This window comes from Pocillopora damicornis, chromosome 1 (genome assembly GCF_964200805.1).
Source record: "Pocillopora damicornis chromosome 1, jaPocDami1.2, whole genome shotgun sequence".
In the NCBI taxonomy this organism is placed as follows: domain Eukaryota; kingdom Metazoa; phylum Cnidaria; class Anthozoa; order Scleractinia; family Pocilloporidae; genus Pocillopora; species Pocillopora damicornis.
Genome location: NC_142670.1, coordinates 30042396 through 30057481, shown reverse-complemented (window position 1 = coordinate 30057481; position 15086 = coordinate 30042396). Strand labels below are relative to the sequence as shown.

Here is a 15086-nt window from a genome sequence, read left to right as displayed (position 1 = left end):
AACCTGAAATGTCTCGTCTTCCTGGATCACGTGACTTCTTGAATATGACTACCACGAAAAACAAATAACTTGTCAGCCGTTGTTGCTGGGTATTGTCGCAAAAAGTTGAGTTCCTCTCCTTTGGAAAAACCCTTTTTTCCCGAAAAAAGACTGTTTACCGTAATTCATTTAGTCATAAATTTATAATGATTGAGTCGTCGGCAGTGAACAAAACTATGGAGAATGCGTCTGCATTCACAAGAAGTTTTCCTTCCAAGGCAGAAGGGATCGCACCATGCAGCACTTTCATTTTATCTTTGGTCCTAATCATTGCAGGAAACTTGCTCACTCTGGTTCTCTTTACGGTTACCAAACCACTTCGTAGGAAAAGTTTATTCCTAGTTATAAACATGGCGTTTGCTGATTTGTTGTTGGGAACCTTCTCCGTACCCTTTTACATTTACCGCGTTGGGAATGCCTATCAGCTTTGGACAGCAAAATACGGCTTTTATCTTATGGTCTTCAGATGCATCGATGCCATTTTTACATTCGGCTCATATCTATCTGCAGCCTTTATATCTTGTGAGAGATTGTACGCCGTATATTGGCCGTTTAAACACCGATTACTGTCCACCAAAACATACCGCATCGCCATTTTCATATTTTGGACATTCACTGCCTTGTTGTCTACAACATTAACTTTGCTATCGGTGTTTACTCCAATTAGATCTGCATTTTATGTCTCTGTCCTAGTTCTGTTGGGTCTAACAGTCATCATATGTGTCTGTAACATCGCCATCTGGAGAAAATTTCAACACCAGAGTATTGACTCACAGCATCATAATGGAGCTTCAAGAAACAGGCGCTTAACAAAGACCCTACTTCTGGTGTCCATACTGGCTTTATTATGTTGGCTTCCCTTAATTATCTTGAACGTATTAATCCCTATAACTGAGACATCAATACCATGGAAGTTTTATCACATGGTAAACATTCTAAATTATTCTAATTCTTTTGTTAATCCGATTGTGTATGTATTCAGAATTCCTGAGTTTCAGCAAGCGTTACGTTTGTGTTGCACGAAGAGCAGACCAGCCATTAAGACGGTAAAAATCAAAGGTAGAAACCGAACGGCTACACCTACAACGCCAGAGATGGAACCAAGAATATTACGAAACGATCCCACTCGCCTGCAAGTTGATGTTGAACGAGAATTTATGGAAACTAAGTTGTAGTCAGCTGAGATAAGAGGATCGTCCGCGTTGTTACTGAGTAGTGACATCCATAGGAAGCAGAAGCCATAAATGTGGAGTATTGGATAACGTTCTTAGATTTTCGACTTTTTGCTTCACAGAGCCCTGTTGTTGTATAAGGTTGCTTTTTGCAGTAAAAGTTCACACCAGTTAAGTCTGAATTTCATCCAATAATGAAAATATACTGCTTTATTTATCCTATCTGAGCAAAATATCCTGTGATGTTATGAAAAATATAGACTCTTCATAAATATGATAGTTCTAGCTCTTAAGTTATCGCCCAAATTAACACACCCATACTTTTAAGGTTGTCAGACGACCATCTAACCGACTGCGCCCTCAAGAGTGTGAAATAAAAATAAGATAGACTAAAGAGCGAGCAAAGTTTAATCATGTTATTTGCCATTTATTACAAGGATAACGATCGCGTATTTAGATAAAGTATGAATTTAAACATATTTGAAGAACACCGAATGCACAAAACACCTGCACGGTAACTCAGTCCGTGGACAAGACACTTTAATTTTGACATAAAAAAATACCACGAAATAATTTTTTTCTCTGAACCTAAGGTTGAATCAGGTTTGATGCTCGCAAAATAGGAAAAGCCCTTCGTGAAAAATAAAACCGCCATTTTGATAAAGCAGGTTACCATGACGTCATTGTTATCTATCATCCTCGAAAAAGAACAAGAAAAATCGAGAAGGGGAAAAAACATCAGATACGCAAAGGGAAGAAAACCCATCAAATCATTAACATACGGCAGTCCTCTAGACTACGAGCTGTCTCTCCTTTTCGGTTCAGTTTGTCACGCGAGTCCAAAAAAATGAAAGAAAAAATAATAATAATAATTAAGAAACAAAAACGCGTGTTGCGGACTTTCAAAGTTCGTAATTCTTTCGATAACGATGGAATAGAAAATAAAAGGGCTCTTGGAGCCTGCTCATTCATGTTATGGCTTAAGTTTGTATTGATTTCTTGGACTTGTTGAATATAGGTATAGTTGAATTCGGTTTATGTGAACTTTCAAGACTTATGGAATAAATTTTTTCTTTAATTGTTGAGCAGTTGTGTGATAAGAAAACTTGTTTTCAAACTTGCATACAAAGTTTTCTCGCTTCATAAGTTTTTAACAAATTTCTTTCTTGGTTCAAAATTTATTTAACAAACAGACTTGGACGTGATCATATTTCAATGAACAAAGAGTATAAAGAACGCTTTCCGGATAATTTGCCCCAGACGCATGATACATAATACACTCTTCAGTTTTTAATTTTGCATCAAACAGTCTCCTACACCGTTCAATTTAAATGAGTTTTAGCAAAGAGAGAAAAATGATCCAAATTATTATCTACAGTTAATTGCATTTACATTAACTGATCCGGTAACTGATCCGTTCAAGAAAAACCGTAAGTTTTCATTTACTTGAATCGTAAAAATAATCTTTTTCGGAGCGAAGAGACATGTATCGTTATTATTTCTCAATGAGAGATAATTTTCATTACGGTGATGAACGAATTTTGTTGTGACACATCCAAGAAATTTGCTTTAACTCTCTACTCAGTGCGTTGATCTATTTTCAAATTTGCATTAAACATTCATCCTACTGTGATGAATTTAGCTCAAAGAGGGGAAAAAAAGAGAGCTTTGGCGTCTAAGCGTCTGGAAATTTACTTTCCTCAAAATTTCTTCGTAAGGCCACTCGGGTGTTATTATCTCTCAATTGGATATAATCTTCGTTAAATTGATAAATAAACAGTAATAACACTCTCAGGATAATTTGCGCTTGACTCATGATACTCGATGCACTGCTCTAGTTTTAATTTTGCCTTAGAAATTCATTCTACACCGTTGAATTTAAAGGAGCCATAGCAAAGAGAGAGAGAAATACTTATGAATTATTATCTTAAGTAAAGTTCGTTTACATTACTGATCCGCTGACTCTTCCGGTCAGTTATTTCTTGGAGCGTAAAGGCATGCTCTTCTATTGATTGCAGTCTCATTCAAATTTTTATCTGCCTTTAATACTCTTCTCCCTTACGTATTTGATTTTCGGAAAGTATCACAGCTCTCACGCGCTTGCTGTAAATGCACTACTTTACTAAATATTTCCCGGGTGATATTCGTTATTTGTTTGCGGAATATATGAGGACGTACGCCCACATTACTTCTTGATCAGTTGAGATTCCCTAGTGAGGTTTCTCCCGCGAAGAGACAGGCTTGTGACATGGTGTTTTGATGCAAAGGTCAATTTAATTGGAGGGATCTTAACCGAAATTTATTTAAATATCATAATAATTTTTTTGAAGGTGTTAATGTAGTTGGATTAGGCAATGAGTTTGAACAAATACTGTGCCACGTAGAACCCTTCGTGTCACAATAAATTAAATGTCCATTTATTGAAAAAAACGTAACAGGTGTTCATGTATTTTTTTTATTACTGAGTGGTAGCCTTTATAAGCAAATTTCTTGCCTGTATAACCTGTATGAAAATTTCTTTTAGAAGCCGACTGGGGCGTCATCATTTCTCAATGAGAGATGATTAATCTTCATTAAATAATGCAAATGATCGTGAAAGAGGAGGGTTACTAATATTTTGTTTGTAGAGCAACATTTGATGCCTGATTTTGCTCACCCAGCCCACCCTCCATCCCACAAACACACACATACAAACAAAAAAGGACACTGTCTGCCTAATGATTTCTTCCCATCCCACCTGCAGCCCACACAACCTTTTTTCCCAATTCCTATCACAACGAATGCACAAGTTTTCTTATCACACAACTGCCCAAGAATAAAAGAAAAAATTTATTCCATAAGTCTTGAAAGTTCACATAAACCGAATTCAACTGTACCTATATTCAACAAGTCCAAGAAATCAATACAAACCTTAGCCATAACATGAATGAGCAGGCTCCAAGAGCCCTTTGATTTTCTATTCCATAGTTGTCGAAAGAATTACTAACTTTAAAAGTCTGCGACACGCGTTTTTGTTTCTTGATTAGTATTATTTAATATTATTACTGTTATTATTATTATAATTTTTTTTTTTTATGGGGACTTTTTTTTTTTGCCATTTTTTGGACTCGCGTGACAGACTGAACCGAAAAGGAGAGACAGCTCGTTGTCTAGAGGACTGCCGTATGTCAATGAAGTTATGGGTTTTCTTCCCTTTGCGTATTTGATGTTTTTTCCCTTTCTCGATTTTCCTTGTTCTTTTTCGAGGATGATAAATATTCTTAAAGCAATAGATGAAAGCAGCTCGCAACACGGTATAGCAGTAACTTATCTCCACACTTATCTCCACACTCCTCAATCGGTCAATTTTTGGAGAATCTTTTTTTCAGCTATGGTGGTCGTGATAATTTCGTGATCTCTTTTCCGTCGTCGACAGCACATTTTAATTGAATACCTCATGAATTCAGCGTCGTTTTAGCGTCATGTCTTTGCATCAAATTACGAGCAGTACCTGCACATTTATTTTTTGTTAACACGATCGGAGTCACACACTTTAACACTCTCGTAAGGTTCGTTTCAGTTTCCTTGAGACCCCTCCTTAGTCATCAGTCTACAAATTACCTAACCCGTACAACCGTTACCTTTTCTAGGCGAGAATAAAAAATATTCCTTAATGTTATATGAAAAAAAAGCGTATTTATCCTTTGAGAGAAAATGTGCATCACATATGTGTAATTCGATGCAATGTGCTATTTTTAGTTATTTTTACTAGAAAGAAATTGATATAAACCATTTCTTCTATTCACATTTTGGCCGAGGGAAAGAGAGATCTCGAGTGTCTCTGCGTCTGGAAATATGAAATTAATAATTAGATTTTGGTTTTAAATATGAACTAAAGTTACGATTACTGGACGTTTTATTAGAGTTATCTTTCCCGTCGAGATAACCGAATACATCTGTGTGCTTGAATGAATTTATTTATTAAAATGGTAACCCGCTTTAGCAAAATGGCGGTTTTACTTTTCACGAAGGGCTCTTTTCCATATTACGAACATCAAGTTTGATTCAACCTTAAGTTCAGAGGAAAAATTAATTTCGTGATAATTTTTGATGTCAAAATTAAAGGGTCTTGTCCACGGGCTGAGTTACCTGCAGGTGTCATGTGCATTCGGTGTTCTTCATACATATTTTAAATTGCATTTGATCTAAACGAGCGATAATAAATGGCAAAACAACTTGATTAAACTTTACTTAATTTTAGTTTGGAGGCAGTTACAGCTGTACGCTCTTTATTTTATCTTACTTTTTATTTCACACTCTTGAGGGCGCGGTCTGTACTGTAAGATGGCCATCGACATTTTCTGAAAACCTTAAAGGTATAGGTGTGTGAAGTTGAGCAATAACTTAAGAGCTAGAATTATCATATTTATGAAGAGTTTATTTTTTTGGAAAAAGAGAAGATATTTTGCTTGGATAGGATAAATAAAACAGTATATTTTTATCACTGGATGAAATTCAGACTTAACTGGTGTGAGCTTCTGCTGTGAAAAGCAACCCTATAGAACAACAAGGCTCTGTGAAGTAAAAAATTGTGGCTCCTGCCTCCAATGAATGTCACTACTCAGTAACAACGCGGAAGGTCCTCTTATCTCAGCTGACTATAACTTAGTTTCCATATATTCTAGTTCCACCTCAACTTGCAAGTGACTAGGGTCGTTTCGTAATATTCTTAGTTCTATCTCTGGCGTTCTATGTGCGGCCGTTCGGTTTCTTCCTTTGAATTTTGCAATCTTAATGGCTGGTCTCCTCTTCGTGCGGCAAGAACGCAGCGCTTGCTGAAACTCAGGAATTCTAAATACATACACAATCGGATTGACAAAAGAGTTAGAATAGTTTAGAATGTTCACCATGTAATAAAAATTATTTGGTATTGATGTCGTAGTTAAAAAGATTAAAACGTCCATGATGATTAAGGGAAGCCAGCATACTAAAGCCAGTATGGACACCAGAAGAAGGGTCTTTGATAAGCGTCTGTTTCGCGAAGCTCCATTTCGATGCTGTGAGGCAACACTCTCGCGTTGAAAATTTCTTCAGATCGCGATGTTACAGACACATATGATGATTGTTTGACCCAACGAAACGGGGATGAAAACATACAAAATAGATTCAAATGAAATCGAAACATGTAACAAAGTTATTAATGTAGACAACAAGACAGAGAATATCCAAACAAAAACATGCTATCGAAAATTGTATAAAATATATGGTAGGCCATGTGTTCAGAGTCATATTTTACTGTTCAAAGCTGATAGTAACCTCCAACAAAGAAAATAAAAAAAGGGCAGAGTGAAGGCTCCTAACAGCAAATCAGCAAACGTCATATGCATATTCAGAACTAAAAATGAACTTTTCCCACGAAGTGGTTTGGTAACTGCAAAGAGAACCAGAGTGAGCAAGTTTCCTGCAATGATTGAGACCGAAGATAAAATGAAAGTGCTGCATAGTGCGATCCCTTCTGCCTTGAAAGGAAAACATCCTTGTGGATGCAGACACATTCTCCGAGGTTTTGTTCCCTGCCGACGAGTCAATCATTATAAACTTATTACTAAATGAACTACGGTAAACCAAGCAACAACGGCTGACAAGTATTTGTACTTCGTGGTAATTATATTCAAGAAGTCACGTGGTCCAGGTAGACAAGCCATTTAAGTTTCAACTAAAACCGTCAATAAAATGACTGTTTATCAAAGAACGCAACCAATGTTCATGTATTTTCTTGTTGAAATGGCAAGAATTGCACGGTTTTACGCTTGTTAAGGTTTCAACAAATTTCTTGTGTGACTCAAAATCTCTACAATAACAGACTAGGAAGTTATCCTTTCTCAACGAGAGATGATCTTCATTAAGTAATAGACGAAAGGTGTAACAACACTTCAGGATAATTAGCTCTTAGCCACATGTTACTCGATGCAATGTTTAATTTTGCATCAAACAGCCATCGTACACCATTGAAATTAAACGAGTTTTAACAATTAGAGCAAGGAATACTAAGAAATTGTAATGTAGAGTTAAGTACATTTATGACTTCTATCGTCAAAACTTTGCCATCATACATTAAAGACAGCCAACATGCACTTGAAATTGTTCGTGACTTTAATTTCCTTGGCCAAGACAAACTTCTTTTCACTATGGACATTACATCTCTTTTTACTGTCATTCGCCATTCTGTGGCCCAAACATTTTTTTGATCAACGTACTGTCAAAGAACCTAGCTCTGAAACACGACTCCACTTAGCCAAACTAGTGCTAATAATAGCTTCCAGCTGAAGTTGTCAGTATTGTTCCAATTCCTTTAACCCTTTACCTTTCATGAGTGACTAAGAGAGAATTTCTCCTTACAATATCAATACAATATCAAGCATAGAAGTGATGAGAATAAAGTAAAATATCAATTAGGGGATTATTAGTTAATCCAATACCAAATTCTCCAAATTGACATAATAAGAATTGTATGGCAGACAGTGAGGAGAATTACTGATGAGATCTTGGGAGTTAAAGGGTTAGGTAGCCGGTGGGATTACTCAGTACGTAATCAAATAGCAAAAGAAGCTGGGCTTTAGAAAGCAACGTGCAGATGTCGCGTTTTCCAATTCTTGCTGGGCGTGTATGATACTGTTGAAATCGATATTTTTAACTGTCGCGCTATTGATCTGTTACTTTTACTCTCAACAAAGTATAGCTCTATAAGAGCTGTATGTGGCAGGCATTGTGAGGAACACGAATTGATTAGTGAAAAGATAAAAAACCTGCGGCTTTATTATAATTTGATCGCTTGCCAGTTTATTTAAAATTCTCTATTAAGAATCAAAGTTAACATAAACAGCGACCCTCAAACGATAACAAAAAAAGGTATTTTTCGTTCAAGGTGAAATACACATGCGTCGTTCATCGCCTTCTGGATGAGAAACAAAAAAAAAAAAAAAATATATATATATATATATGTATACAGAGAATGCGCATAGATATGAAATTTCTCTTCGAGTGTTTGACTCGATAGCTCACGAGTGAGCGCAGCGAACGAGTAGGATGTCGAGTTGAACAAGAGAAGAGGAACACCATGTCTAGAAGCAACCATGTATGATTTTATTTATCATACAAACACAATAGCCCTTTAGTAATAAGAAAAGCCGTCTTCATTAATGAATGAAATTAAAAGAATCGACAATCGCACACCGCGTTGGCGCAAAGGCTCAAGATGGAAAATGCGTTGAATCATGATTACAAAAACGACAATGGGCGTAATTTTCAATTAATAAAACTCTCATTTATTGACTTTGTCCTTACCGAAAGAAGAAGTCTTTCGGGAAAACGGCCAAAGTCGGCCTGCGGCAAATCTTCCTGTTGTCGATTTTAATTTCGTTACCAATTTGTTTCAAAGCCTTTAAAATCACCCTTATCATTACGCAAATGAAACTGTTTCGGTGAAGCCTCTCTCTTTAATTTGCATTACCTCTGATCTATTATAAGGTCACTTCCCACCTTCAGAGGCCGAAAAAATCGATTTTTCTTTTAGGAAAAAAGGGTTTTATTTTCATCATTTTTTTGCAAACACTGTTTTGGCTTAGATCAGCTTACAGTTGGAGGAGGAATTTCATTTCTTTGAAAAAGGATCTTTAGGAGTTTCGAAGGTGCCCTTTCCACTTGCAGGCGATTAGGAAACTCCAAAGGGATGTTATTTGAGCAATAACATTAGGGCTACAATTATATCATACTAAAAATTGTGATTCGTTTGTAGCATGGTAAGATATTATACTCAGAAAGGTAAATGAAACAGAATATTTAAATCCCAGGATGAAATTCAAACTAAATGTTAACGAACAGGTAAGAAATTATCATATTTTCGGACAAAATCCATCGATATGACTTCTACTTCTAATGTATCTCACTAATTAGTTTCGATGCCGAGGGTTCTCCAGTGTCAGCTGATTGAAAGTCTTCCCCTTTCAAACTTTTCTTATAGGCGAGTTGGATCGACTCGTAATATTTTTAGTGTTATCAATGGCGTTCTAAGTGCAACCGTTCGATTTCTTCTTTCGATCTGTTCCGTCTCAATGGCTGCTCTCCTCTTTGTACGGCAAGAACAAAGCGCTTGCTGAAACTTAGGAATTCTAATTGCATACACAGCTGGATTGACGAAAGAGTTAGAATAATTTAGAATGTTTACCATGTCATAAAACTTCCATGGTATCGATGTCTCTGTTAAATCGATGAGAACGTTCAAGGTGATTAAAGAGCCAACATATAGTAAATCCAATATAGAAACAAAGAGTAGGGTCTTTGTTGGGGGTCTGCTTCACGAAGCTTTGTTTTGATGCTGTGAGAAAACAATTTTGCGTTGAAGTTTTATCCAGATCCCGATGCTATAGGCACATATGATGATTGTTGGACCTAACAGAACAGCTACAGCGACATACAAAGCAGATTCAAGTGAAGTAAACACCAATAGCAAAGTTAATATTTTAGAGAACAAGGCCGCGAATGTCCAAAGTATAAAAATGGCGATGCAGAGTGTTTTGGTGGACAGTTTTGGAGGACAAGTATTTTTTCGGTTCACACACCTAGAACTGTAAAGTTGTTTGTTAAGGTCTTCAAAAATTTCTTGCCTGCCTCAAATTTCGCCACAATCCGACTCGGGCGTTACCTTCTCACAATGAGACAGAATAGTTGTTAAATGATCCGGATAATTTTCTCGAGACACATGTCACTCAATGCAATGTTCGATGTTTAATTTTGTAGTAAACAGTCATCTTTCACCGTTCAATTTAAAGAAGTTACAGCAAAGAGAGAGAGAAAATTGATGTAAAAACTATTATCTTAAGCTAAATACATTTACATTAACTGATCATTAACTAAGTCAGCGAAGAAAACTGTGTGTTTCCTTTTACTTAGATCTTTAGCATTAATTTTTGGAACAGGAAGGTATCGTTATCATTTTTTATAGAGCATAAATCTTCATCAAAATCTTGAAAGAAATGTGTGGTAACACTCTCAGGATATGCTACTTGACGCCTTGTTCTCAATTTAATTTTACATTAAACAGCTATCCCGCTACACTGTAGCCTATAGTGCAGGCGTCTTATTAGTTCGATCAGGCTTGTAGTTCGAGCTAACGTTAGAAGCAAATCTTTATCCGACCGGCCATGTTGGTTAGAATGGACGGTGGGAGTAGGGGGTGGGGGAAGGGCGAGGAGAAGCCTGCCCGAAGAGGCTATTGAAAAACGAAATACCCCCTTATACTTCCCCTGATTAGTTGCGTGCCACTGCATTTCCGGAAATGAGCAGGTAACCAATCAAAATGAGTTAAATTAAAAACCGAAAGCACTTTATACTGACTAAAAAAAAAAAAAAAACACGTAGAGCCGATAAGTGAAACTGAGAGGTGGTCTTTTTTCAGCCGTCAATACCTCCTCCACGGTCACAAATATGAGCTGATATTTGCTGCACTCTATATTTTCTTGAGTATAGCTGCCGTAATCTAGCTATTTGACAATTCTTCTTCCATTTGAAGGTAACTTTGAAGCAAAAAAACAAATGCATTCGAAGGTTTACCCACCATAATTTGTTTGATACAAACTGGCACACTCTGGTGAAATGGTGTGGCTGGCTCTTTTCCTTTTTTCTTTTTATTCATTCAGAGGAAAGGAAATTTTCTCAGGGAGCCAAGTAGATATTAGAGCACAGACAAGCAAACTGCTAAAAGCGTGGGAGTGGCTTAGTCGTGTTTGGGTTTAGTTTTTAATCTTTTAGGAAGTGGCAAGACTTTTCTAGACCAATCACGTAGCGAAATAAAGCAGGATTACTTTCAACCCTCAATTGCAAATTTCTCTTAAATGCGCCATTGAAGTGACGCTCTAATCTTTGCTTTCTTTCACATTGTTCTCAGAACCTTTATATATGATCCGCCTGTAGAGTGGCAGAGGACTAAGAGAAGGAAATTACTTTCCGAGGCTTCAAAGTTACAAATGAAGAGGCGAGTATCTTGATTTACAATCCTCGTGTGAAGAATGTACAATTTTATGATTGGTGTAATAGATAGACGGCTTCACCTAGAAAATACTCGTACAAAAGATAGAATCATGTGTTATTCAAGGTAGTCAATTTATAGAGCCGCGAACCACCCCTTCTATCAATAGGAGCCTATTCCATTTAGCTTCGGAGACTTCAAACTCGCCATATTTATTTGTTTTCCTAAACAAGGAAAGAAGTCCATCCTAATATTACCGGCATATAACCCTTGAGAGTGCTGTAAGATTGATTTTCGCAAAAGCAAAAGCAAATGCAAAGTAGTTCTAGCGGAGGGGCAAGAGAAGGCAGAATGTCAGACGGAGCCGATTGGTCGGTTGTCTATTTTCAGAGTCAGGGTTCGACACCTGGCTATCTGTATAACTAGCCACCGGGCTAGTGATTTCTAAAATTTACTTGCCCAAAACACAACTTGGTCCGGATCAATTTCCCTCGAGGTCTACTTCAACCCCAAACATGCAAACCCTCCTCTAAACTTATTGGCAAGGTCTTTAAAAATGATAAAGAATGGCGTTTTTTCTTTCATTGTGATAACATAATGTGTTATTTAAGGAAAAAGCTAAGTAACTTTTCATTTCACATTCACTTGACTGTGTCTTTAATAGAGCTTCAGCTCACGTTTACAATTAGTCGCTACTGCTAGGTCAACACAAATTATTAAAACATTGATGTCAGCATCTCGTAGGCCTTGTTTTCTTGATCTATCAACTTGTCGTCAGTGACCAGTTTATCGTGAGAGTAATAGTCTGACAGATCACCATCATCAGCTGTCTGTACTTCCTGCTGTGCTTCAACACATACATGTGCATCATGATCTCCAGGAATTTCTATCATCTATTTCAGGCCTATCATCTTCTTCCCTTCTCAACCTTGTCCTATTGTAGCTGAAGTAGAGCATTCTCTTCTTCAGCAACCAAACGTCAATTGCGGGTTAGGGGCCGAAATCTTTGACGTCTGGAGAATCGAACTTGATGGTCATCAGATCTGAAACACTGTCATCTGTAAGTCTACTTCTCCAGTCAGTTTTAATTATTTTCATCAGGGAGAACCCTCTTTCTGCTTCTGCAGAACTTGCAGGAAGTGACAGCACCAGATCAATCAGAGCAACAACTGATGGACATTTATCTCTGAGATCATCATTGACCTGCTTTCATGTGATGCTGGAAATGTCTGGAAACCTGTAATAGATGACACAGCAATGATAAGTAGAAAGACTTGTAGCTATAAGCATAGTGTCTTTCATGTCCTCAGCTATTTTCTTGTTAAGAGTTGTATTTTTTTTTTCAGGCTTTACCTGGCATACACCAGATGCTTAAAACGGATCCACTCTGGCATTTTTTCTGAAGGATCTATTCCAGCAGCTTCAAGGGCTGGTTGAAACTTATATCGTTACATCTGACTGTGACAAACAGCAAAGTAGCAACAATTGGTAATCACAAATGAAATCACAATAAGTCAAATTTAACGAGTTGGTTGTTGATTTGATAATACTTCTCCTTGATAAATTGATTACCGGTTCACTGGTAATACTTTTTGGCCGGCGTCTTAAATTGGCCAAAATGTTGTTCTCAAAATTTCCTGATCATCCTCAAATCTGTCTGTCAAACATTAAATGAGTTGGTCCAGCAGTTTGTTTATAGCATAATGATACTTTTGTAGATTGCCAAAGAGGCTATGGTCGTGAAATGTGTCTGATCCTTTCAATGATGCAACCTTGTTTCCTTCACTGAAATTTCAAAAAATGTAGTAATCAAACGAATGAATCATGATTGTTATGATGAATGTTAACAAATAACAAAAATACATGAACATTTAATGTTACTTCTTTAGGTTGGTATTGTGGGATAACATAAGGTCAATAAAATAAATGGGTTGAAAGGATGCCCATACACGCTTTTCAAGAACTCCAAAACAGCCTTAGCAGCAGTCAACTCTGTCTCCCCTACTGTGGTCATCCTGTCTTGAAAGACCCTGGAAACTTTGGAGAGACAAGTGGTCAGATCCCAAATAAAATGTAAAAAATACACTCCATCCTTTGAAGTCAGGATTTTGAGGAAGTTCCTTGCCTCGGCAGCCACCACTTTGTTCCTGCTCCCGCTGTGTTCACTTTGAAGCTGAAGGCAAACAATAGAGACATACTTTCTTTGAAAGAGCGAAATTAAGGGAAAAAAAGATAAAAACAATTTAAACAACTCTATTGTGAACAAACCTGTTTGAGATGGGAGACAATAGCCTGATAGCCCTCTATGAGATTCTTTGCAGCTCTTTCAGTATGTGGCAACCAACGGGTTTCAGAAACTGGATTTGGCATCAAGAGGCGCTTGTCCAGTGCACGAAATGTTGCTTCCAAGTTGCTTCGATTCAATGAACTATTTTGGTAGAATAGGTACAAGTTGAGCATCATAAGGTCAACTTTTTCGTACAGTGCTATCTGCTTGCAGGCATTATTTTAGGCAAGTTCTAGTCGATGAGCTGAACAGTGAACAGCCAGAATGTAGGGTCGTGCAAGTTGGTCTTTCATCTTCTTCACTTTTCCGTTGTTACTTTCCATCATAACACTAGCATCGTCCGTTCCAAACCCAACCACTTTCGTCTTCCACACGCTTCCAAAACTCCCTGTCATAATGGTGGTCAATGCTTAACTGATGCCATCAGCGTTTGCTTTGCCAATGTTCTTTAATCCAACAAACTTGGTAAAGATCTCCCTATGTACTGCCAATCTAACATAACAAATTTCGGCTTCCCTGTGAGAACTGTCTGGGGATCCGTCAGATACCATAGACAAAAACTGTGCTTTCTCAACCAGTGAAAGTGTGATATTCCGTTCATTTATAGCAATTGCTTTAATAAAATCTTTACACCTCTTGTCATTTCGGTACGCAGTTCCTACTTTCAAGCCTTTAGCCTCATCTAAAGAACACAGCCACTGAAAATCACTAAACGGGCGACCGTGTTTCGCAAGAGCATGGGTTGATCTAAACAATATTTTCATTTGCTCGATGGTTTTCTGATTTAGCTTCATTAGCATCTTATGTGCTACGGTAGCTTCAGGCTTCCTTGTCGCACCAAATCGCATCTGAGTTTGTTTATGACTGTCAGACCTTGCGTGTGCCTTGATTGCTTCAAGTTCAAAGTTCGTACTTCCAGCACAAAAAGAACTTGAGCGATCATACCTTCTGTAGACAAAGCAAAACATTTTGCCCTCTTTGTTTATGACATGGTATTCAAGCCATGGGAATCTTTCTTTCTACGATGAATTAAAAGTTTTCTTTCTCTGAGTGCTCTCATAAATCTTACCGCTTTTCTGTTTACTGGTACTTTCAGATTCGGCCATTTTCCCCTTTTTACATTGTGGCGCCTCATAATTTGTAAAAAATCGCTCCATCTTTACAATCACTTCAAGTGCAGGGCGGTCATTGAGCGCAGAGTCTAGGATCAAGCGATGTTTACGATCGACATGCAAAACAAAAATAGACGCCAGAAGATGATAGATTTATGCCTTCTTTAGTTATTGGTATTATCATTACAGTTTAAACTTTCTCGTTTTTTTAATCAACTGTAAACTAATTATATACAATCTCTTTCAATTTTTCTACTAGCCAGCGGGCTACTAAACGTGGTTTTTTACTAGCCCGACCAAATTTTTACTAGCCTAGCGGAGATGAGCAATATTTGATGCCAGATTATACCAAACCCAGCCCACCCTTCGCCCCACAAACACACACGCGCCAACAAAAAGGACACTGTCTGCCTAATGAACGCTGCCCAGCCCACCCCCAGCCCACACAAGTTTTTTTCTCAATCGATCAGTTT

At 37.5% G+C, this 15086-nt stretch overlaps 1 protein-coding gene and 1 pseudogene across 1 annotated transcript in view; one reads left to right on the top strand and one right to left on the bottom strand.

Annotated features, from left to right (window-relative positions):
• LOC149053230 (adenosine receptor A3-like) overlaps window positions 1–1214 on the top strand; it is a 2245-nt gene extending 1031 nt beyond the window's left edge. The window contains exon 1 of the mRNA XM_089182579.1: window positions 1–1214. This exon is cut by the window's left edge and continues 1031 nt beyond it. Within this exon, the coding sequence (XP_089038705.1) occupies window positions 186–1214 (1029 nt within the window). The 5' untranslated portion in view covers window positions 1–185.
• Window positions 1215–13363: 12149 nt separating this feature from the next.
• Window positions 13364–14775, bottom strand: LOC149053229 (zinc finger protein 862-like; annotated as a pseudogene).
• Between the last annotated feature and the right edge of the window lie 311 nt (window positions 14776–15086).